Below are 26,629 nucleotides of genomic sequence, written 5' to 3'. Positions count from 1 at the left end.
TGTAACACGTGGAACATGTTTGTTTACATGTTCCCTCTTCGCGGTTTTTCACGTTTTTGTTAAAAAATAGCAAAACTTGGAAAAAGTAAAAGGGGAAATCCTAAAATTTACATAGTCGATTTTAACCAGCATCTGATTCTAAGAATTCTTCATGACGAACTTTCTCGAATAATTTTAATGACATGTTTTTATCTAAACAAATTTTCATGAGAATACTAATACACTCGTATTTAACCTTGCCCGATTTATCGTGATTGTGATAGTATCTTGATTGTTCATTGCTTAAATGGAATTACACAACTCACCTTTTGAATCTGAACGAATTGGAATAGTTTAAAAAGTGATTGTAATCTGTGAAGTGGAACCAAATCTATAAGATTTAATTTGATAAATTGAAGTAGGTAGTCTTAGGCAAGAGCTTGGATATGGAAAAGGTAGATGTTGAACCAAACATTCCTTCGCTAGAGCTGAAACCTGAAAAACCAAGAAGAAAACCTCCCCCTCCTGGTTTAAAAGATGATTTAACAGTTATAGCTCACATTTGTGTTGTTTTCTATTTCATACTTATTTGTTATCTTTGTTTTGTGAGACCTTTCGAATTCTTTACCTGGCATCCTCTGTTGTTATCATTAGGGGTGAGTTCATAAAATATTTCAATTTCATACTTTAGAAGCCTTTTATCAGAATTTCTCTGATTTCTGTAGTTGCAGTAATTTCATTTCCTATCATTGTGATACTTGATTAAATTTAATTGCAAACTGGGAAACTACTGAAACAGAAAGGTTTTGGAAATCAGGATGAAATGAGTTGTCACATTAGAACGCAAAATAAAGTTCTATCTTTCAATAAATTTGTAACCCATGTAAACAGGTTCGTAGAAACAATTTCAGAATGGTTCACAGCTGCTTATTGAAAGTGGACTCTCGCAAAGTAACTGTGCAATTATCATTGACTGTTCCAGGACAGTACAAAAAGATAAACCGAATATGGCATATCAGTAACAATCAAACTTTCTACTTCCACCTCTTGTTTTTTTTTGTGTTTAATTTAATGTTTTTTTACTTTAATTTGTTTTTTCCTGAAAGTATGTTTCGAAATATCATATAGTTGCAAAAACCTGCATTTTCAATAATTTGCAATCCTATTTGCATAAAAATTGTGATGAAAATGCTATTTTCACTCTATACAAAAAGCAAAAGATTTGCAAATTTGCAAAATATGATCAATTAAATTGCTCACATATTGAAGGTTATAAACTAACTAGTTTCTACTGCAGACCAACTATGCGCTGTGGAGGAGTTAGCATATGGACCCATCACAGTTTTGAAATGAAATCCATAGATGTATCGAAATTTTGTGTCGAACAACACTTTGAAATTTGTGCCGCTTCCTTTAAAACAAAACATGGCACAAATATTATTTTAAACTGTTATAGAGCTCCTAGTGGAGATGCTAATTTAATTTTAGATAAGATTTCTGAGATGTTAGACTGTCTGTACAAACTCAGAATCCATTTTATACTCCGCGGTGATTTTAACTTTGACATATATACAAACGAAAACTATAAATCATTGTGTACGGTTTTATCTTGTCTTAATTTAATTCCGTTAATAGGATGGCCTACCCGAGTAACGGATACCACATCATCAATAATCGATCAGATTTTTATAAATTTTTCTAATGGTGGTATTTACTTGTATTTTAGACAACAATCTTTCTGATCATAGAATAGCACTTTTAGAGCTGGATACTTTGAATAACGATGAAGTCATTTACATCATAAGTGAAATAAAGAGAAACTTCAATGAAAGTAACATAATAAATTTTGAAAACTCCTTGATTCATGAACAGTGGGAAAATGTTTACAGAATTACAGATTTTAATGGAGCTTTCAACTATTTTTATGAAATTTTACTCAACCATTTTAATTAAAATTTTTCTGAAAAAAGATTTTATTACAAGGACAATAATAAGAGATGGGTAGATGATTCAATCATACATTCTGGTACATCATTGAGAGACTTGGTTACTTTAAAAAATACATATTCAACTTTTTTGCCAAACAAACCAACCAAACCTTAGTTAAAAAAAAAAAGAAAAAATATTACCAAGATAAGATATATGAAGCCCCTAATAAGAGCCGTGCCTCATGGAATGTGGTATCTGAATTAACAAATAAACATAGAACCATACAATGACATAAATATTAGGTTGGATGACCAGCTGATAGAAGACCCAGAAACTATCTCTTCCTTATTTAATACTTTTTTTATCAACACTCCAACTAAGTTGGTGAATCAAATACGCTCTACAAACAGTGAATTTGAAAAATTAGTAAATTTCAATCCTCACACGATGTATTTGACTCCATACACAGGCGACGAATTGTTTATACTATTAAATAACACTAAAAAATAAAAAATCATCAGGTCCAGATGAAATACATATGTTCATATTAAAAAGAGTTTTTCCTGTAATTATTGCGCCTTTGACGCATTTGATTAATATGTCATTTACAGTAGGTGTTTTTCCAAATCATTTAAAAACTGGAAAAATTATACCCATTTTTAAAAAAAAAGAATCCAACGTCAATGGAAAATTATCGCCCTATTACAGTCCCCTGTGGATTGTCTAAAGTTTTTGAATACACTTTTCTTGCACGCTTCTGTTCATTTTTAAATAAACATTCCAAATTATGTCAAATGCAACATGGATTTCATTCCGAAAAATCAATAAATACAGCAATGTTTTCATTATTAAACAAAATCCTAGAATATGTAAATGGAGGAGAATGCCCAGCCGTGATCTTTGATGATTTAAGTAGAGCATTTGACTGCGTTAATCATAAAAAACTTATTTCAAAATTAGAAATGTATGGTATAAGAGGGATGTCTCTCAGTTGGTTGACATCATTTCTGGAAAATAGAAAACAATATGTGTCAGTTCAAGTTGAGAGAAGAAATGACATCTATAGAGTCAATTCCGAATATCTGAATCTAATTATGGTAGTGCCACAGGATTCAATAATGGATCCTCTACTGTTTGTACTCTATTTAAATAACATTGAATCAGTAGTTACTGAAGGTCATTATGCAGATGACTTTTCGCTAGTTATATCTGCATCGGATACAAAAGAATTACAAACCAATTTTTGCCAGAATAGTAAGGCGGATATCAAATTATTTCAATAACAACGATTTATTTTTCAATGCAGACAAAACATATTTTATTCGTATTCACAACTGGCAAAACCAAGTGGAAAACATACATTTCATGGTGAACAATGTGACCCTAACAAATACTGATCACAATGTAAGATTCTTGGGAATCATTTTAGATGAGTTCCTTGATTGGAAAGGCGACTGTCAACAATTAATATCAAAACCTAATTCATTGAAGTTTCTCTTCATCAATTATCGAACAGTTTTGACAAAGAGTCAGTTGCTAAATATATATTATGCTCAAGTAGAATGAAGACTTAAGTATGGTATCTGTTTCTGGGGTGGTTCTACCTCAGCAGGAAATGTTTTTATAGCACAAAAGCGAACTCTGAAGTGCATAGCAAATTTTTCTAATAGAGAATCATGCAAGGCACTTTTTAATGAGTACGGTGTTTTAACTTTAACATCAGTTTATATTTTTGAACTGTGTATGTATGTGTTCAAAAATAAATCAAGATTTACAACAAATCTAAAACTTCACCAACATTTTCACTTGCCATTAGCTAGATTCAAAGTAACATCATGTGGACCAGAATACATTAGTCCAAAGATATATAATCACCTTCCAGATTATTTAAAGGTCTTGAATAGTTTTTCTCTGTTCAAAAAATCATTAAAAAAAAATATATTTATTAGAAAAATGTTTTTATGCTTTGCACGAATTCTTCGAATAATGCATAGTCATCTTAGTTTTAGAGCCTGAGCGTGTCTTCCTCTTTTCTTTTCTTTTTTAATTTGTATTGTTTGACACTTCCTACACAATTTTATTATCCTACTGGAAATAAAGAATTATTGTTATTATTAAAAAATCGGGCTAACAACTCAGTGGATTGTTTGGCGTTGGTATAATTATTTAGTAATAATAATATTCTTATGACATTTTCCAAAAATACTCGAAATCTGGGGTTTACAAAATTTATAATTTTTTTTTTGAACAAAACGAATTCATGCACAAAGTATAGAGTGACTGCTTTGCCAAAAATCAGAATCATAAAATTCTAAGGTCACTGAATTATTACACCACTTGCAGTAGGTTTGAACTGAAAGGGATATGGTCTTAGGAGAATTTCATTTTTGGAAAAAATAGATTCTGGCTTTCTACTTCTCCATCTTTATACAAAAAAATGTGGGAATCTTTCAAAAAAAAGAATAAAGCAAATTATTCCAAAATAAACTCTTTACAAAAATGTGTAGATCATAAAAAGAAGTAACGTTACTTTCTATGGAAGATTCCCACATTTTTTTATAAAGATGGAGAAATAGAAAGCCAAAATCTTTATTTCCCTTGCAATAGAGACAACAATATTTCTGATCATAGAATAGCACTTTCAGAGCTGGATACTTTGAATAACGATAAAGTCATTCACGTCAAAAGTGAAATAAAGAGAAACTTCAATGAAAGTAACATCATAAATTTTGAAAACTGCTTGATTTATGAACATGTTTACTGAATTACAGATTTTAATGAAGCTTTCAACTATTTTTATGAAATTTTACTCAACCATTTTAATTCGAATTTTCCTGAAAAAAGATTTTATCACAAGGACAATAGTAAGAAATGGGTAGATGATTCAATCGTACATTCTGGTACATCATTGAGAGACTTGTTCACTTTAAAAAATACATATTCAACTTTTTTGCCAGTTTATAAGAGGCAAAGAGAAAACACCAAGCCTTAATTAAAAAAAAAGAAAAAATATTACCAAGATAAGATATATGAAGCCCCTAATAAGAGCCGTGCCTCATGGAATGTGGTATCTGAACTAACAAATAAACATAGAACATACAATGGACATAAATATTAGGTTGGATGACCAGCTGATAGAAGACCCAGAAACTATCTCTTCCCTATTTAATACTTTTTTTATCAACACTCCAACTAAGTTGGTGAATCAGATACGCTCTACAAACAGTGAATTTGAAAAATTAGTAGATTTCAATCCTCACACGATGTATTTGACTCCATACACAGTTGACGAATTGCTTATATTATTAAATAACAAACTAAAAATAAAAAATCGTCAGTTTCATAATTCCAATCGGCTTTTCAACAGGTTTGGCATTCTCAAACCAGTTTGATAACGTTCAACGAAAATGGCGTGTTGTTTTCGGTGAAATCCATTGTTAATAATGCTGTTTCAGGATTCCGTGTAAACATCATTTTATTCAATTGCAGCCAACTTGAGAAAATTTTGTAAATATTTTGCAGTTCATTTGTATCGCGAATGGTAGCATTGATAAATAAAATGAATTATTCTAATAGATGTAAACATAATAAACTGTTTTGCTATGAGTATGGCTCATTTGCATAACTTGTTAAATTTTTTGAAATGAATGTAAAAGACAAATATTAAAACTCTTGAATGGTTGCAGATTTAATGCCTAGTGCCATTATTATCAACTATATTAGTGTTTTGCAGAACTTACAATTTTCAAATCAATAAATAATGTTTGTTTACTGCAGACTTCTACAAAATTTTATATTTTGTATTCATATTGTGCTTGATATTCAGTGAAGAAAATAGATAGCAAAGTTGAGAAGCAATTAATGACTGAAAACAACGCACCAACTCTTTTCAACATTCAAAAAGAAATCAGTGTGAAAACAGGCCCGAGTTCTAGCCATGGATTTGTCGATGCGAAGCGAGAGATCCGATAATCAGCGGCTCCCAAAATACGGAACAAATTAATGGCCAGCCATGAATTTACTGAACAACCTGAAATGTATGTGATTAAAAACAACTATAAAAATAAATCCTGCATATCAAAAATTGTCGAGAATATCAACTCATTAGAAATTGTTGGAATATATACATATAAGTTTAAAGAAAATCCATGATTCATCAAATCCATAACTTATTAAAATATTTCGTGGATGGAGATTTTTTTGGAAATGCATTCAGCATACAGAATAAGACTCTTATGGCAAAATATTTTTTCGGGCAGAAAATCAACCCCCACCACGAAATAAATAATTTTCAAAGAAAGATCCATAACTCTTTCAAATATTGTTTGGATTGCGATTTTTTTCTGTGAATGTATTGATTTTAGCGTACTTGAGAAGACCCATATGCCAAAATATTTTGTCGGGGAGAAAATCAACCCCCACCCCGAATTAAATGATTTTCAAAGAAAAATCCATAACTCTTTCAAATATTGTTTGAATTGGGATTTTTTTCTTTGAATGTATCCATTTTAGCGCACTCGAAAAGACCGCTATGTCAAAATATTTTGTCGGGCAGAAAATCAACCCCCCACCCCGAATAAAATAATTTTCAAAGAAAAATCCATAACTCTTTCAAATATTGTTTGAATTGGGATTTTTTTATTTGAATGTATCCATTTCAGCGCACTCGAAAAGACCCCTATGTCAAAATATTTTGTCGGGCAGAAAATCAACCCCCACCCGGAATTAAATAATTTTCAAAGAAAAATCCATAACTCTTTCAAATATTGTTTGAATTGGGATTTTTTTCTTTGAATGTATTCATTTTAGCGTACTTGAAAAGAACCCTATGTCAAAATATTTTGTCGGGCAGAAAATCAACCCCCCACCCCGAATAAAATAATTTTCAAAGAAAAATCCATAACTCTTTCAAATATTGTTTGAATTGGGATTTTTTTATTTGAATGTATCCATTTCAGCGCACTCGAAAAGACCCCTATGTCAAAATATTTTGTCGGGCAGAAAATCAACCCCCACCCGGAATTAAATAATTTTCAAAGAAAAATCCATAACTCTTTCAAATATTGTTTGAATTGGGATTTTTTTCTTTGAATGTATTCATTTTAGCGTACTTGAAAAGAACCCTATGTCAAAATATTTTGTCGAGCAGAAAATCAACCCCCACCCCGATCAAAAAAAATTTTCAAAAAAAAATCCATAACTCGTGTCAAATATTGTTTGAATTGGGATTTTTTTATTTGAATGTATCCATTTCAGCGCACTCGAAAAGACCCCTATGTCAAAATATTTTGTCGGGCAGAAAATCAACCCCCACCCCGAATTAAATGATTTTCAAAGAAAAATCCATAACTCTTTCAAATATTGTTTGAATTGGGATTTTTTTCTTTGAATGTATCCATTTTAGCGCACTCGAAAAGACCGCTATGTCAAAATATTTTGTCGGGCAGAAAATCAACCCCCCACCCCGAATAAAATAATTTTCAAAGAAAAATCCATAACTCTTTCAAATATTGTTTGAATTGGGATTTTTTTATTTGAATGTATCCATTTCAGCGCACTCGAAAAGACCCCTATGTCAAAATATTTTGTCGGGCAGAAAATCAACCCCCACCCCGAAATAAATAATTTTCAAAGAAAAATCCATAACTCTTTCAAATATTGTTTGAATTGGGATTTTTTTCTTTGATTGTATTCATTTTAGCGTACTTGAAAAGAACCCTATGTCAAAATATTTTGTCGAGCAGAAAATCAACCCCCACCCCGATCAAAAAAAATTTTCAAAAAAAAATCCATAACTCGTGTCAAATATTGTTTGAATTGGGATTTTTTTATTTGAATGTATCCATTTCAGCGCACTCGAAAAGACCCCTATGTCAAAATATTTTGTCGGGCAGAAAATCAACCCCCACCCCGAATTAAATAATTTTCAAAGAAAAATCCATAACTCTTTCAAATATTGTTTGAATTGGGATTTTTTTCTTTGAATGTATTCATTTTAGCGTACTTGAAAAGAACCCTATGTCAAAATATTTTGTCGAGCAGAAAATCAACCCCCACCCCGATCAAAAAAAATTTTCAAAAAAAATCCATAACTCGTGTCAAATATTGTTTGAATTGGGATTTTTTTATTTGAATGTATCCATTTCAGCGCACTCGAAAAGACCCCTATGTCAAAATATTTTGTCGGGCAGAAAATCAACCCCCACCCCGAATTAAATAATTTTCAAAGAAAAATCCATAACTCTTTCAAATATTGTTTGAATTGGGATTTTTTTCTTTGAATGTATTCATTTTAGCGTACTTAAAAAGGACCCTATGTCAAAATATTTTGTCGGGCAAAGAAAAATCCATAACTCTTTCAAATATTGTTTGAATTGGGATTTTTTCTTTGAATGTATTCATTTTAGCGTACTTGAAAAGAACCTTATGTCAAAATATTTTGTCGGGCAGAAAATCAACCCCCACCCCGAAATAAATAATTTTCAAAGAAAGATCCATAACTCTTTCAAATATTGTTTGGATTGCGATTTTTTTCTGTGAATGTATTGATTTTAGCGTACTTGAGAAGACCCATATGTCAAAATATTTTGTCAGGCAGAAAATCAACCCCCACCCCGAATAAAATAATTTTCTGAAAAAAATCCATAGCTCTTTGAAATACTGTTTGAATTTGTTATTCTCTCTATGAATGTATTCATTTTAGCGTACTTAAAAAGAACCCTATGTCAAAATATTTTGTCGGGCAGAAAATCAACCCCTACCCCGAATTAAATAATTTTCAAAGAAAAATCCATAACTCTTTCAAATATTGTTTGAATTGGGATTTTTTTCTTTGAATGTATCCATTTCAGCGCACTCGAAAAGACCCCTATGTCAAAATATTTTGTCGGGAAGAAAATCAACCCCCACCCCGAATTAAATTATTTTCAAAGAAAAATCCATAACTCTTTCAAATATTGTTTGAATTGGGATTTTTTTCTTTGAATGTATTCATTTTAGCGTACTTAAAAAGGACCCTTATGTCAAAATATTTTGTCGGGCAGAAAATCAACCCCCGAATAAAATAATTTTCTGATAAAAATACATAATAAAACATTCAAGTTTTGGACGATACAAGAAAGTCACATAGGAATTAAAAGACTCCGATCACGATAAATCAAACCAATTTGATCTATATTTGATGACAGAAGAAGAAAAACAATCAGCTGGTAGAGCAGAATGTTTAATATGTGGAAAATTTTTCAAAATACGAGGATTGAAAATCCACATGCGAAAAGTGCATTCTAAATCAATCGATACTACAAGTTCCTATAAAAATTCCAATCCCGATAATGATTTCGAAGAAGAATTTGATCCTGGAAACAAAGAAGTTCCATTTCATATCCATTTATCTAATTTGAGAAGAAATATACATATTATTAAACGTATTCTGAAGGCTGCAAGGTTACTCTCTGCAATTACCCTCACAAAATTAATTAACGAATGTGTATCCAGGAATTCCTTCACTGCTTGGAAAAATTTGCTCATGTTTGCTTATAAAAGTTTTAGTATTCAGAGAACTAAAGATAATCGAAACATTTCAATCACAACAATAGTGAAGAAAAATTTGAATAGTTTCAATAATAACATTACGAGATCGACTAATTGTTATGCCAAAATTTCGAATAAACATACAAATTATAATGACATCCTCAAAAAACAAGTACTCTCGAAAGTTTCTGACGGTGATATAACAGCAGCTGTTAGATTTCTCTGTTCTACTGATAGTCCTGCTGAATTTGATGCTGCAACATTGGAAGAATTACGAAGTAAACTTCCTGCTTCTAAAATATTATACAATTCTGGACAATACACAACTTCTCATAGTCCTCTGGAAGTCTACGCTTGTAGATGTTCTCAGAGCAGTGAGATCTTTTCGCACCGGTTCTTGTGGAGGTCTTGATTCATTGCGACCGTCCCATATTCAAGATATGCTAAGCTATAGTTCCGGTAGTTGTGGCGAACATTTTTTGAATTCTTTAACGAACCTTTCCAATATGCTTCTTTCTGGAAATGTCAATCAAGACATACGTCCTATTTTATATGGTGCTTCTTTATGTGCGTTCAAGAAAAAGACTGGCGGTCTACGTCCTATAGCTGTTGGAAATTTTTATCGACGTTTAGTAGCGAAACTTGCTTGTTTCAATTTACGAGAAAGTCTTGGAAATCTATTTCGTCCCCAACAATTTGGATTCGAAACAAATGGTGGTTGCGAGGCAGTAGTCCATGCTGCCCGATGTTATATTAATCAAAACCCTAACCCAGTTGAAAAAGTTTTTCTGAAACTTGATTTTAAGAATGCATTCAATACTATAGACAGGAATTTCATGTTACATTCGGTGGCTAACGTCATACCAGACATATATCCTTTTATTGAACAATGTTACAGTCTTTCTTAATATTTGGTAACGAAATTATAATGTCCGAACAAGGAGTAGGTACAGCAGGGAGATCCACTTGGACCACTATTATTCTGTCTTTCTATTCATCATATTATAACTAAAATATCCACTGAATTCAACGGCTGGTATCTGGATGATGGTTCAATTGGTGACAAAGCAAATGTGGTATTAGAAAATTTTCGTTACACAATAAGTCATTCGAAAGACCTGGGACTTGAACTAAATTTCGAGAAATGCGAACTCATTTTTCTGGATAAACAGGACCCTAACATCATCGATCAATTTAACCTAATAGCTCCTGGTATACGAGTGATTGAAAAACCCAATTGGTTTCTTCTTGGTGCCCCATTATCTGATGATGCCTTAAAATTTTGTTTGCAAGAAAAATTACAATCACTTCGTGTCATGTCAGGACGTTTATCTATTTTACCAACACATGTCGCATTCCATTTATTGAAAAATTCATTAGCCATTCCAAAATTATCGTATATTTTGAGGTGCAGCCCTACTTGGCATGACGAACAGGGATTACAAAATATCGATGACGAATTAAGAAGGATGCTGGAACTCATTACTAATAACCGTATCGAAGACGAAACTTGTTACAGGCATCACTTCCAGTTTCTAGAGGAGGATTAGGAATTCGTTCAGCCACTTCACTCGCTCTGCCATAATTTCTGTCCTCATTTTGCAGTGTTTCCGATCTGATAGAAATAATCTTACAATACCCAAAGCCAATATCGTGATTGTGTTTTTGATAGGGGAAAATCTCGTTGGGAATCTAGAACTGGCCAAACAATAAAAATTGAAGACATGAAAAACCAGAGGGCATGGGATAAACCATTACTAGATCAAGCAACTAGTATTTTACTGAAGACAGCTTCTGACACTTCAAAAAATAAGGCTCGTCTTCTCGCAGTAACTGTGCAAGAATCTGGTGCTTGGTTAAATGCTGTTCCTGTAGCATCACTTGGGACTCTATTGGATGACGACTCTTTCAGACTTGCCATCGGATTTCGACTTGGTACACCACTGTGTGTTCAACACATTTGTAAATGTGGTGCATTTGTGGATGAATCAGGTACTCATGGGTTGAGCTGTCGTTTTAGCGCTGGTCGTTTATCTCGCCATTATGCAATTAATGATCTAATCAAAAGGGCTTTAACTTCAGCAAAAATTCCTGCGATTTTAGAACCCATAGGCACAAGTCGAGACGACGAAAAACGGCCGGATGGTATGACACTTGTTCCATGGAAAAATGGTAAATCTGTTGTTTGGGACTTGTGTAGATACATTAGCAACTTGCCATCTTCCTGCTACTTCTTCGAAAGCCGGTGCTGCTGCTTCTTTAGGAGAAAGTTCCAAACTACGGAAATATCAGAATTTGGGAAATAATTATATCTTTCGCCCAATAGCTTTTGAAACGTTTGGTGTTTTTGGCTATGAAGCCTTATCTTTCATCAATGAAATTGGAAAAAAGGTAACCGATGAAACCCTCGAATCAAGAGCCACATCTTTTCTCATTCAGAAAATTAGTATAGCCATCCAAAGAGGAAATGCAGCTTCGTTTTTCGGTACTCTCCCTGATTCCAAAAAACTTGATGAAATTTACTTTCCTGAAAACCAATTTCATAAAGAAACGAGAGGTAATAAGAAACCATTTTATGAAATTAAAATAGAAGCAAATGGAAAGGATACTTTCTCTCAGCAAAATTCTCAAATGGGTTTCAAAGATATTTCGGATTGTTCAGTGATAAATTCTTCAGTCAAAACCTTTGAGTTAAATGATTTAAAAAATATTGGTAACACCTGTTTCATGAACAGCGTAATTCAATGTTTATCAAATACGAAATGGTTATTGGACGCTGAAATGAATACACTTCAAGGAAAAAATTCCCTTCCGAAAAAGAATCGAAAGAGGTATGGATTTTTCTTTGAAAATTATTTTATTCGGAGTGGGGGTCGATTTTCTGCCCGACAAAATATTTTGACATAGGGTTCTTTTTAAGTACGCTAAAATGAATACATTCAAAGAAAAAAATCCCAATTCAAACCATATTTGAAAGAGTTATGGATCTTTCTTTGAAAATTATTCAATTCGGGGTGGGGGTTGATTTTCTGCCCGACAAAATATTTTGACATAAGGGTCTTATTCTGTATGCTGAATTGGATGCATTTCCAAAAAAATCTCCATCCACGAAATATTTTAATAAGTTATGGATTTGATGAGTCATGGATATACTCATATGTATATATTCCAACAATTTCTAATGACTTGATATTCTCGACAATTTTTGATATGGAGGATTTATTGTTATACTTGTTTTCAATCGCATACATTTCAGGTTGTTCAGTAAATTCATGGCTGGCCATTAATTTGTTCCGTATTATGGGAGCCGCTGATTATTTATCGGATCTCCCGCTTCGCATCGACAAATCCATGGCTAGAACTCGTGGCTGCTTTCACACTGATCAAAAAGAATATACTTTATAATAAAAAATTGAAGATCATATCAAAAAAGGAAATTTCAGCATAAAATCAACATTTCAATAGTTTTTATTAATATTTTACTTAGGTTTTTTAGGTCAGATTGTTCTTTAGTCTGCAGTCTATTTTCCACTAAGGGCCTTATGCCAATAATAATGTCCAATCCTTCTGTTGGTGTAATTTTGCACGCTTGAAGACAAAAAATATCTACCCCCACTCATCGGGTTTACAATAAATTCAAATATCTCATAAGATTGACAATAAACACACACACTGAACGTTTCATTTTCTTGTTTGTTCTTTTATATGGTAAGAACGCTTCAATGCAGGTATTTGTTCTCTCCTGTCTTCCGGATGTCTCTTTGAATTTGCCTGTATTTGGGTTACATCAGGTAATATCCTTTGTGTTGGGTTTCTCTAGTTTGTTGCTAGGAATGTGTATTGTATTGTGTAGTTTATTGAATGTTAGGTCTTGCTGTGTTTTGATTTGTATTTGTTCCTGGATAAGTGAATTATTACTTTCGAATTTATGGATGTTTACGTTTTCCCAGATGTCCATACGGTTTCCTTTATTGACTTGTTTTATGAGTTTGATGTTTCTGGTGGGAGAAAGTTATGTCTGTTTTGTATGGCGTGTGTTGCGAGGTTTGATTTATATGTAATTGGGTTTATGTATGATTTTTTGTCCTCGTCGTATCTTTGGATCAGTTTTTTCTTGGTTTGGCCGATATAGAATTTGTTGCTGTCTGGGCATTGTATGCTGTACACTCCGTTTAGGTTTTTGTCTTCTTATTTTTCATGGCTCTTTATTTTTTGTGTTAATTTCGTGTTCGGTTTGTAAGTGATGTTGATGTTCAAGGGTACAGCCAGCAGGAAAAAGGTCACTGGCACGAATAGGACTCTATGAGCATTCGAGATGACCTACTCACTCGGAAATGGGAAAGCACGGATGGAATAACCCACATATTCCAGATGATTCTTCCTAAGACGTGTATCTCGAGTATCCTCAAAAAGCTTCACGATGGTCGCACTGGAGGGCATTTTGGAGTAAATAGAACTATAGCGAGAGTGCGTGAGAGGTACTATTGGGTTAATTCCCATCGTGACATGGAAGAGTGGTGTAAGCGCTGTGACCTGTGCTCTTCGAGAAAGGGTCCGAAGACAAGGCAAAGAGGAAAGTTGAGGAAAGATGGAATGGTTGAGAGGCATAATCGCACCATCAATAACTACCTCTCGATGTTTGTCTCCGAAAACTAAAGAGTCTGAGATAAATTGATTCCTCTTTTTCTGTTGGCATGTAGGAGCTCCCAATATGACGCGACAGGTTATACACCATCCATGTTGTTAACTGGTAGGGAACTGAAGCTTCCGATAGATGTATTGTATGGCAGTCCTTTCGATGAATCTCAAGAGGTACTTCATTCAGAGTATGTGAATGACCTGAAGGAGACACTGGAAATTGTATACGAATTTGCCAGGACCAAATTATAGCTTTCCAGCGATAGGATGAAAATAAGATTTAACAAAAAGTCGCAGCCAGTGAGCTTCAAGGAGGGCGATGCAGTGTGGCTCTACCAACCCCTATGTTGGAAAGGTTTGTGCCCCAAGTTGCAGAGACCATGGCAAGAACTTTACTTGGTAACCAAAAAGATAAACGATCTGGTGTACAGAATCCAATTGTCACCCAGAAGCAAGCCTAAAGTTGACCCTATAGAGACGCTGAGTCCTTACATGGGTCGTGATGTCCCCTCTTGGAATGTTGTTCGGGGCGAACAACCTCAGGGAAGGGGGTAGTGCTGTAGATCATGCCCGAAAGAAAGTAACGCTGGCCGCCATAGGTAACCATAAACCAAACGTGACATAGCTAAGAGCGCGGGAATGCCCAATATTCCTTGACGCTCGAGAAGCAGCAAAGAACTTCGGCGAAAGTTCTACGATGTTCGATTACGATATTTAAACGCTAGCGGCGGGCATATTGAGACAGTCAAGTACACAGTCAAGTGGACGTTACAATGCGGTACGCGAAGTGATCCAGTAAGGCGATAGACATTCAAATAATAGTTGAATTTTTTTAGTTGAAATGTTTGTTGTATGTAAAGCGAAATAAAGTTGAGTTTGATTATTCAGTGTAGTCAAATATTGATCAACCCACGAGGAAAAACGTAACAATATAAAATGGAGCCAGGTAAAAATTGAAATATATCAGAATAGAACACATTTTAGTGTTATTAGTGCTTGAATATCAATTCTGTAGATAGGCAAGACATACACATACATCATTTGATAGGCGTATTCGATCAACTGTGAATGAGACTCACAAAAAGTGCGTAAGATCGTAACTAAAGATTATACAGATATGGAAGTTGTATGACAGCTACGACACGAATTTGTTGTGACAGCTGATTGGCAACCCCACAATCACAAACTATTTAATTGTAATATTTTGCTAATATTGATGTGTATTACTTTTAGTCACAAACTACCTTCTCAAAAAATATATATGAAAACCTAACTTATTGGTGAAAAATGCCTCGACTGGAGTATTTTAGGTTGGCGAATTTAACAAAGCTTAGTATATAATAAAATTTCCGGTCAATTCATTTTTTAATAAAATTAATAAATACAAGTTACTGATGAATTAGACTCATCAAAAGTTTGGCAGCTGTGCAGCGCTGAGGCTCCGCAATTGCGGAGGTTTCTTTATAACCCTGATTAATACAATCTTTGTTCTTCATTCATAACTTTGACTATTTATGATATAATTTTCATAAGTCGTTTAACTAAACACAAAAAATCTAGGAATTTTTTTCAAGAATATAACTTGCCCCTTTTCAACAAAACAATTTAATTTTTTGATTTAAGCCGGAATTATATTATTGTGTCGTGACGCGCCACAAGTATATCGTATCCATACATTCAGTATACTACTAAAGTGCAGTGTGCACTAGTATATTTCTAATCTGACGCATTAACTAGCTAGAGAATAGTTTGCATTCATTTGTGCACAAGATTTCGGATGAATGTATCGAACTTGATAGAAAATACGAAGTGTTGTATAGTCCAAAATGCAAAGAGCAAGCCTTTCTTTTGTTCCAATAGATCGACGAAATTGGGTGTGCATGGAATGATATCTCAAATTGATTTTTTGACATCCTGAAATATTGATGAAATGTTTCTTCATCTCACTCTAGTTCTTTCACTAGAAAATGATATTCGCTTCGACTACCTCTAAGATCATTTACTGGATGAACCCAATAATTTCTCTTCTTTCTTTTCTTTTTAAGTGAACTTAACTTTATCCGAATCGGAGGAAAATATTGTAGATGCTCGCATGCGTCGAGTCCAAAGGCCACCACTGTATTGACTCGAAATAACGTCAGAGCGCGACCCGACATGACAGAATAGTCTGCACACTCGCCGTCACGTCAGAGAGCATCACAATACACCACAACATAATAATGTTATTCCGGCTTTATTCGGCCTTTACCTGATGAAGATCCATAGTAATTTCATAAACTACACCTTGCTCTCTAATCATAATTTGAGGATGTACCTTAATTAGTTGAGTATATGTTTTAGGTAATTATGATCGAATGAGTATCTGAGTAAATATATTTCACTTATGATTACGTAGGGTATATAAAAATTAGAGTATTTAATAAAAATTATTTTCAGTTTTTTCATTCACTACGAAAAAGCTACTGTGATAGCGAAACATGTCACATATAGAGGAATGTAAGCTTTCAAGGCTGGCGTCAATGCTTTGGTTGGTTTCCGTGTTTTGCCATGGTCTTCTTTGGGTATAATCACCAAACGTTTCGACTGCAACTGCGGCAGTCATCTTCAGTGGCGTGGTCAAAGTACTCTTCTTGACGTGTAAACAGAAACTGAAGCTCTCATTTCTGCCATGTCATTTATAATGAGTGATTTTTTTGCTGGTATCTTTTTGGCAACACTGTTTTTGACAGATCACTCGTGAATCGTGTCTTGTGTCATTGTCAAACTTGTTCAGTTTGGTCTATAATTTAACCATGAATCGACTTACGAATGAACAACGCTTGCAAATTACTGAATTTCATTATCAATTCATGCTCGGTGAAGAAAGTGCATCGTGCACTTCTTCCAATTTATGGGCAGTTTCGTCGGCCTACTGAGGGAGCTGTTCGGAAGCTTGTGAATAAATTTCGAACCCAGTTTACATTATTGGACATTTAACCACCAACACGCATACGTAGAGTGAGGACCGAAGAAAATATTGCGGCTGTATCCGCCAGTGTTCGTGGTGACCGTGAAATGTCGATTCGCCGCCGTTCGCAGCAATTGGGCCTCTGTTACTCCACTACGTGGAAAATTTTGCGAACGGATTTGGCTGTAAAACCTTATAAGATACAGCTGGTGCAAGAATTGAAACTACACGACCCACAACGTCTAACATTAGGTGAATGGGCGCTGGCAAAGTTGGAGGAAGATCAACATTTTTATCGAAAAATTGTGTTCAGCGACGAGGCTCATTTCTGGTTGAATGGATATGTTATCAAGCATAATTGCCGCATCTGGAGTGGAGACCACCCAAAAGCATTGCAAGAGCTACCGATGCATCCCGAAAAAGTTACTGTTTGGTGTGGATTATGGGTCGGTGGCAGCATCGGGTCGTACTTCTTCAAAGACGAAAATGGCCGGAACGTTACTGTGAATGGCGAGCGCTACCGTGTGATGATTGACGACTTTTTGTTGCCCAAAATGGACGAATTGGACATGCCTGACATGTGGTTTCAACAAGACGGTGCAACATGCCACACGGCACGCGAAACAATGGCCCAATTAAGAGCCGCCTTCGGTGAACAGTTTATCTCACCTTCGGGGCCCGTCAATTGGTCGCCTAGATCGTGTGACTTAACGCCTTTGGAATATTTCTTGTGGGGTCATGTTCAGGCTCATGTCTACAGGAATAAACCAGCAACGACTGACGCTCTGGAAGCCAATATTGAAGCATTTATACGTGAAATACCGGTCGGTATGTTAGAGAGAGTGTGCCAAAATTGAACCTTGCGCATGGGCCATCTAAAGCGGAGCAGCTGACAATATTTGCATGAAATCATCTTCCAACATTAAATTATATTGATCTTTCTATCGATTTCAATAAAGATTTCATCAATGTTTTCAAATTTTTTGTGTTATTTTGAAAATCAAATACTATACCTCTTAAAAAATCACCCGTTAGTGCTGATTTTTCTCGCACATTCTGTAATGTCGCATTTGCGCGTACTTTCCGCGTTATTTGGTTGAATTGGTTTCGTGTTGGCGTTTTTCAATGATGTGTGCCAGATCTCTGATAGATACGCTCTCTCTTCATTTCTGTTGAAGTTCTCTTGGTGTTTGTGTTTTTCTATGGCTTCTAAATAACATTCTTGTTGAATGATTCGATGTTACTAGCCTCTCGGTATTTTCGAACAGGATCTTGTGTTCCCCGTCGGACAGTGCATGATTTGAGTGAATCTCTGCTGCCTTTTCCTGATCTCAGTTACTCCGATATTTTCTTTGTTGAATTGAAGTCACTGTTAATTTTCTCCTTCTCTACAATTTTTCCGACTCGGTTGGTGACCCCTTCTATGTATGGCAGATAGACAGTGCCTTGCAGTTGATCTTCACTGGTGTTTCTCTCCTCCCTTGGACGCGTAGCGCATATTTATGTCTTTTCTGTCGTAGCCGTTCGCTTGTAACACAGTTGTTAGGTGTTTTATTTCATCGTCGATGTAACTTTCTTCACATATTCTCAAAGCTCTGATCCATTATGTAGGTATCGATCTGTGTGAGTCTTCTTCCTATACACCTTAAGGCCTAGTTGATCACATTCCTTGATGACTGAAACATCAACGAATGGGATTCGAAAGTTTTCTTCTAATTTAATGGTGAACTGGATTTTTGAATGAACGCTATTCAGATGATTTAGGAAGACCGAAGCACTGGTTGAGGTATGTATGGAAAAGGAGAACTTCAGAATAGTTCACCATGGAATTAGAAGAAAACCTTCAAATTCCATTCCTTAATGTTTCAGTCATCAAGGAAGATGATCAACTGGGCCATAAGGTGTACAGGAAGAAAACACACACAGATCGATACCTACATAATGGTTCCAAAACAGAAACGAACCGTCATCAGCACCCTAGGGAACAGAGCTTTGGGAATATGTTAAGAAAGTTACATCGACGATGAAATAAAATACCTGACAACTGTATTACAAGCAAACGACTACAATAATGACACGTCAGAAATGAGAGCTTCAGTTTCTGTTGACACCTCAAGAAAAGTACTTCGACCACGTCACTGAAGATGACTGACACAGTTGCAGCCGAAACGTTTGGAGATTATAACTAAAGAAGACCACGACAAAACCCGGAAACCAACCAAAACGTCGAATATATATGGGATATATTTTTGAAAATAAAGTTTGTGAAGATGAGATCGTAAAGTGTAGTTTATGAAAAAGTATGGTAAGCAAAGTAATCATTGTGAAATGAAAGCAGAGTACCTTATCAATATGTTGTGTGGTGTGGCCTTCCCATGGCATGCTTGCATTAGATTTACGATATAGCTTCGTGGTAGTCCGAAGCTCAGCGGAGACTGTGCTGACCACTGCGCACTATCCTTGCTGTGGAGGCGAACATTAAACTGCATGAGTTGTAAATTAGCCTCGGAGCCTCCTGGACTGCCGCAAGACGCTCTACGTTTCCAGGGCGTCTCCAGGTATAAATCATTCTGGAATCGGTACAAAAGCAAATTTAGATTCGTTTTTGAACAGCACAAAACTCCATTCTGGATTCCACAGTTTTGGTGATCTTGTGCCCAGGGACTATTACCTCTTGTTACAGCCTGGCCATGGGACACTCGCCGATGCGAATATTCGCGCAGTGCGAACGGCGAAGCGTCTAGCGACTGAAACAATCGCATAGCAATGTACTTATGAAGCCACGCGCAACGGCGACCGGCGAAGCGACCGGCGAAATGTACCAAGCCAACCGCGTGGGCGACTTGCGGCGCGACGGGCGAGTAAAACAAATACATAAATCAGTACGGCGCGAGCCACAGAATCGAGCGGCAGTCGCGACGAATAGTGCAGTGATCAAACGAGTTTAGTTGTTTTCGCCGCGAAAAATGAACACCGAGACTTTTATTGCTGAAATACTGGCTAGACCATCTATTTGGAAGACTGATTAAAACGTTAGAGATTCATTATTCATTCTACCGTCAATTTCAAGTTAGAAGTTGTTTTTTGTTTTAGTTGTACGAAAAATTACTTTCATTTAATTTAGATTTAATTTTGCAATAAATAACATAATTATCTGAAAGTGTTTTTATTTCATGAAATATTAATATACAGGGTAACATTTAATTAGCTGATAATATTTTGGGCAAAGATAGTTCCAAATAAATTCAATTATAAAAAAATCCGTTTGCGACCATTACTTTCTTGGGAAAAGTTGTTTATACTGATGGATACTATAGGTAATTATCCAAAATATGATCAGCTAATTGAATACATACAATAGATATATACAATAGATATATAGATGAATACGTAATGTAGATTAATATAGATGGATATGTATAGATAGGTAAGTAAAAAACTTAATGTCAAAAACAATTTTTCAGCAGCACTTAAAATTCTATTTGCATTCAATTTTTTCTCCAATTCTGGTTGAATATTCATAAGAATATAATCGAAAGTTTCAATACTTATCCTGGTATACTCAAAAAACATTTCTGGATATAATCTGTATTGCTCCTATTTCTTGTGGAATTCTCCATCTACACCCTAATTCTTATTCAAATCATGTACTCCACAATCTCTAACAAATGTTAGGTCTTGAACCAAGAAACTATTACTTTCCAAGCAATATCGAGATAAATTGGATAAAGACATTTCGCTGTCGGACTATTGGTCGCGGCGGCGAACGTGACTGCCCGTGGCCTGCAAACGGTGTCGCGCGAATGGTCGCCTCGCCTCCCGCTTCGACGTTCGCACCGCTGATCCCCATGGCCAGGCCGTTAACCATCCGATGGATGACAGTCCAGCGAGCGGGTCAAGGTCCCTAGGGACCTTCAGAAAATATACTGAGGTCACATGAATGATAAGTATGCAGGTGTCTTCAAAGTGTGCCTATGTGTGTGTAGCTTATGGTTGTATGAACGATATAGATAGGTAAGACGCGTAAAATACGAGTGGTATGGCAAAAAAAAGGAAATTGATTTTAACTCAGGTAAAATATTCCTGATTTATTTGGACAGATAGAAAGTAAAACGAATCGCAAAAATATTACAAAAATAGTATTTGCATCCTATGTTATTACTGTATTGATGTACATTTGGTGCTTGGCAAGTGAATTTTGTAATTGACACAAAACGATAAAGCAACTTTGAATATTGGAGCATGAGTTGAGCCCCATAGTTCCGTCACAGGCTTGGTGTTGGATTTCATCAGCCAAGTATACAAAATAATCGCTACGAACGCGTCACACTCTTTCAGAGTCAATGATTTCCATTGCTTCTGCATGGTAAATTTTTTTTGATTCCATGTAGCGGCTACCTGTTGACCTTGTGATTCGTTTCGCGTATGATAATTTGAGCAATATCTTCGGTGATCAGAGAAAGCGAATCATAAATCATCTTCGTTGGTCCTGGTTTATTTTGTTTGTAGTCGATAATGTTATGAGCACGTATACGACTGCCTGGTGGAGGATCTTTGTTCCCTTTCGTACCATTTTTTGAAATAAAGTGAGTTGCATCAGTCTCAGTTTGAGGAAGAGCAGCAATGGCTGCAATTGATTGACATAGGATTCTATCTTTCCTTCAACTTCAACATCGGCCACATCCCTATCATATTCTAGCCGATACGTAAGGACAGTGTCATAATCGCCGTCATCAAAAGGGTCACCATTGTCGCCCATTTTAGATTCCATACAAGCCCGACATTTCGCATCGGCGATACGTTTTTCCTCCTCAGTCAAACGCTGGTAGCGTGTAATATTATTACTCAGAACCATGTTCACAAGATCCCACTCATCATCTGTCATTGTTCTACAGAATAAAACCTACCACACAGAATTATACACTAGACAAAAATAAAACAATCAAAATTACCTTATTAACATGAAGATTAACCAAAGAAACAAAATTAGACACTCGAAAGAATTAAACAAAACTCAAATGCGCAATAATACGTGTTTATTCGTCAAGCGATGGTCTCACATTGGCAAGTACCTGGGTCAAATACACATTCAACGGTTTTTTTCCACATAGGGACCTTGTACCTTGCGTCGAAAATGGCTTGGAACAAAAGAAATAATGGAACCGGGGATTGAATTGGGCTGAAACCTGTTTCAATAGATTCAGTATGTTGTTTTTATGAAATACATGTAGCGACACGTTTCAGTTATGACCTCACAAATATTGTAAAAGGTCCATACGGACCTTTTCACTGATCGGAGGGTTAATAGGGGGACGCGGAGTAGTCTACTAGAGCGAGGCCGGGCCGTAGCCAGGGGGGATCAAGGGGGATTGTTCCACCCCGAAAGTTCTACAAGCAACGACTATCCAAAAATTATATCAAATACAACGATTGACTTGTTTTAACATAACAGGAGCCATGAGAACAACACCAACCGCGGCAATGGAATTAATTACTGGTCTGTCCCCTCTAGACCTGTACGTAAAGGAGGTTGCGTTAATGGCCATGGAACGTTTGCGCACGGCTGGTGTATGCCTCGAAGTAGGAATAGGTCAATTGAGGCTGAGCCTATGGCGAGAAGCGCTCACTGCGCAACCTCTGCTGCAGGAAACCAGTGATGCAATTAAACCCAGGTTTGTGTTTAATAAACCCTACAAAATACAAATAAAACAGAACACAGAGTCGGATGCTACAAATGCAATACGCATATATACAGACGGCTCAAAAACTGAAGAAGGCTCAGAATGTAGGATGTACTCCAGATCACTAAGCCTAAAGATTAAGTGGGGAATTGGAAAAAATACCAGCGTGGTTCAAACAGAACTGGCTGGTATCTCAATTGCCACAAAAGAGACAATCAGGAAAGGAATTTTTGGCAAAAGGAAAGGAATTTTTGGCAAAAACTTAACAATCTGCACTGATAGCAGACAAGCCCTATCAGCCTTGAACAGACAACGTGTTATCTCAGGATTAGTACCAGAGTGCCACCAAGATTTAGCTAAAGCCTCGGTAGATAATAACATTATCCTGAGGTGGATTAAAGGACATTGCCAACCCTTTAGCCAAGGAAGCGGTTGGACTAAGAATTTTAGGACCCAGTGGCACCTACGGCCTGATGACTTCGACAATTGCGGAACTAGCCAAACGTTACACCCACGCTCAATCCCTAAAGAGATGGGATGAAATCCAAGGATGCAATCTTGCCAGGATCACCCTGGGCGACCCTGGGAAGCTGGCGCCGAAGAAATATCTGGAGATGACCAGGAAAAATCTACTCTTAGTATTTCTAACTAGCTACTGTCAACTAAGAAAACACCTCCATAATATGGGGCTAGTGGACACACCTCAATGCAGGATGTGTGAACAGAAGGTGAAACTGTCAGGCATGTCCTATGCGAGTGTCCGGTGTTGTCGTCAATAAGAGATTGTGTGTTCGGCGAATCTTGGCCTACACCTGCCAATATAAAGGAGATGTCTCCTAGTGATCTGTTCACTTTCCTGGAAAGGACAGTATGGACGATGACCTAAGAGGACAACTTCTCGAGAAGGTATACAATGGGTCACATATGGCCTAAATGCTGTGGGCCTACACTCACTCTCCCTACTCTACATATACTATTGTAATTATAAAAGCCCTTAGACATTTTATCAAGTTCTTGACAAAACGAACCAAGTGCTTGAAAGAGAATATTGAAAAAAACTTCCCTGAAACACAATGGAAAAACCTTACGGCAATGTGCGTACAAACTTTTAAATATCTTGGCGACACTACCTGTTTCCAGATTTACCTCTGAAAGGACTTTCTCTTCTCTTAAACGCCTCAAAAGTTTTCAAGAAACTCCACAAGCCAGGAACGACTAAACGGTTTGGCGTTAATGTCAATCCACCGTAGAATTGACATCGACACCGATGAAGTAATTGATTTGTTTGCTGCAAAGAAAGATAAAAAACCATGTAACACCATTTTCTTTCTTTCGTTTATTTTTATATTTCATATTTTTCTACTGTTCCACCAAACCAACCCCCCCCCCCTTCGAAATTATTTTCTGATTACGGCCTTGTACTAGAGTGAAGTCCATACTATTGAAGTATATTTTTCCACAGTTTGGCCGCTCTCAATAATATGAAATGAATGTAGTAGTTGATTTGCCAACTGAGGTGCAGTTAGCGTTTGGTCTCGTATTGACTGCAACTGCAGAAGACGGTCCTGAGCATGCTCTGTGGCTTTTGTTTCTTGTGTACGGTCTGTATGTCCCTCTCTCACATCTTCTGTCTCTCGGTATCTTCCTCACAATCGGTTGGTTCGAATATTCCAATGGGGAATGTTCCTCAATTTGGGTTATTACAGCAGATGCAAGTTTGAACAAAATAAAGTTGAGTTTGATTCATGAGTTTTTCAAATTCACTTCGAAAAGTATTCAAATTGATGTTTCAAATGTTGGGTTTTAATTTTAAAGGGATTTGTTTCTAATTCACATATTGGCAACAGCGCCTATATCAAGTTGAAATAATTTATACGTACCTAGATATTCTACTTTGAAAAAGGAAAATTATCTTCATAAATCAACAATTAGGGCAATATATAAATTATAGTTCAATACCACCTCCACAAGCCACATAAACAACAGTTGTTTTGTTATTTATTTATAAAGAGGAAGATAGGTTAGGTGCACAAAATGTCATATGTCACAGAATGTCTCAGAACTCGGAACATAAGTAAACAAAACACCACGCCTCTGAAATATGTCATATTTGTTTGTCTCATACATGTAACAGATTCATTGTCCTTTATTATCTATAACCGATGTTGCCAAATGGTGAAATAGAAATGGATCCCTTTAAATAATAATAATAATGGTCTTTATTGGTTGAAATACAATATAACATCCAAAATTCGAAGTTCAAAACTGCAGTGTAGCACACTACAGGTTTGTTCTACCACTTAACCTCCTTTATTTCATTCCTCTTTTTTAAGTATTTAAATAATTTTTTAAAGGAAAAGGTTGAAGTGATAAGTTTGAAATGCGTTGTTTTAAAGCTCTTTTATGAAAACTACATTCAAGGTATTTTATCGAACTACTAGGGACAATTGAAGTCACACATGAAGATCACAAGCCACATAAACAATTGTTTTATTTACTTATAAAGATTATGGTAGGTTAGGTGCACAAAATGTCATATGTCACAAAATGTCTCGGAACTCGGAACATAAGTAAACAGAACAGCACGCCTCTGAAATATATCATCTTTGTCTCATACAGGTAACAGATTCATTGTCCATCATTAGCTATAACCGATGTTGCCAAATGATGAAATAGTAACGAATCCCTTTAAATGTTGAATGCATTATTTCATTCCTCTTTTTTAAGTATTTAAATATTTTTTCAAAGAAAAAAGTTGAAATAATAAGTTTAAAATGCGTTGTTTCAGAGCTCTTTTATGAAAACTATTTGATTTTCGTCAGGAAGAACATTCCCCATTGCTCTTCACGTATCAAATGTTATCGTTGCATGTTTTAAACAAGTGACTGGATACAACTAATCAGGCTTATCGTTATTTTGTATTCTAAAAACGAAATTCATGAATGTACATTTAATTCAACACTACAAAAATACTTGTAAACAGGTTCTGTATAGATTTTAAGGAATATACCAGGTGTTCCTGAAAAGCTACATGGATTTTTATTGTTGTCCCATCGACTTTTTTGATGTATATATTTTTTTACTTGAACAGTTGTTGCACGGAATACTCTATTATTTTTTACATTTTCACTTCATTATTTTTTTATAGCGTGGAATAATTTTGTATTTCATTATTTTTCAGTGGATGCTTTTAATGACCGAGGGAATTCTGATTATTTCCAAAGAAAATCCAGTTGTGAGGAAATTGCGGCTCAATCATACCTGGAAACTCAGATACCACTGGATTATATTATCAATAGCTCTTTTGCTGGTTTTTATAGGATTTTTGATAGCAGTAGTGAATAAAAACAGACTTAACAAGAAGCACTTCAAAAGTTGGCACGCATTATTTGGACTAATATCATTAGTTGCATGCATTCCAGCCGTAATAAATGGAACAGCAGCCTTGTTTGATGTAGAACTGAAAAAGTATATCAAGCCAAGTATTATTAAGTTGATACATCAAGCTAGTGGAACAATTGCATTCCTGTTTGGAGGACTAGCTGTTGTCTTAAGTGTTTACACAAAATGGTTTGCCAAAAGTTCTAACAATAACAAATATTTATTTCTTCTGGGACTTGCTACAACTTTATATTCTGTGATATGGACCTTGCAACGACCACTATTAAAATGTTTTAGAAAACTATTTAAATTGTGATATACTGTATTCCAACCCATTAAGAATTTAATAGAGTCTACTATAATAAATATATATTCAACGTGTTATAGTTTTAGACAGTTCAGTTGAAAAAACTTATACATCAATTTGTTATTCTGTAAAGTAGTAATTATATACTTTAAAAAAATGAATCTGAAGAATATACTAAAGCAATTTTGATCTATGAATTCAACATAATTTTGAATAAAATAAAAATATTTATCTCTC

The 26,629-nt window shown here is 35.4% G+C and overlaps 1 protein-coding gene across 1 annotated transcript; it reads left to right on the top strand.

Moving 5' to 3' along the window:
- LOC111507480 (transmembrane reductase CYB561D2) lies at nucleotides 1-26,629 on the top strand. The gene is made up of 2 exons (XM_023162781.2): nucleotides 1-635; nucleotides 25,886-26,629. The coding sequence occupies exons 1-2, from the start codon at nucleotides 426-428 to the stop codon at nucleotides 26,399-26,401; spliced, it is 726 nt and encodes a 241-aa protein (XP_023018549.2). The 5' UTR covers nucleotides 1-425; the 3' UTR covers nucleotides 26,402-26,629.

This window comes from Leptinotarsa decemlineata, unplaced genomic scaffold (genome assembly GCF_025532065.1).
Source record: "Leptinotarsa decemlineata unplaced genomic scaffold, Ldec_3_MD MMD2_P_RNA_scaffold_4, whole genome shotgun sequence".
Classification (NCBI taxonomy): Eukaryota; Metazoa; Arthropoda; class Insecta; order Coleoptera; family Chrysomelidae; genus Leptinotarsa; species Leptinotarsa decemlineata.
Note: the sequence above shows the minus strand (reverse complement) of the source record. Positions and strands in the feature narration are given on the sequence as shown.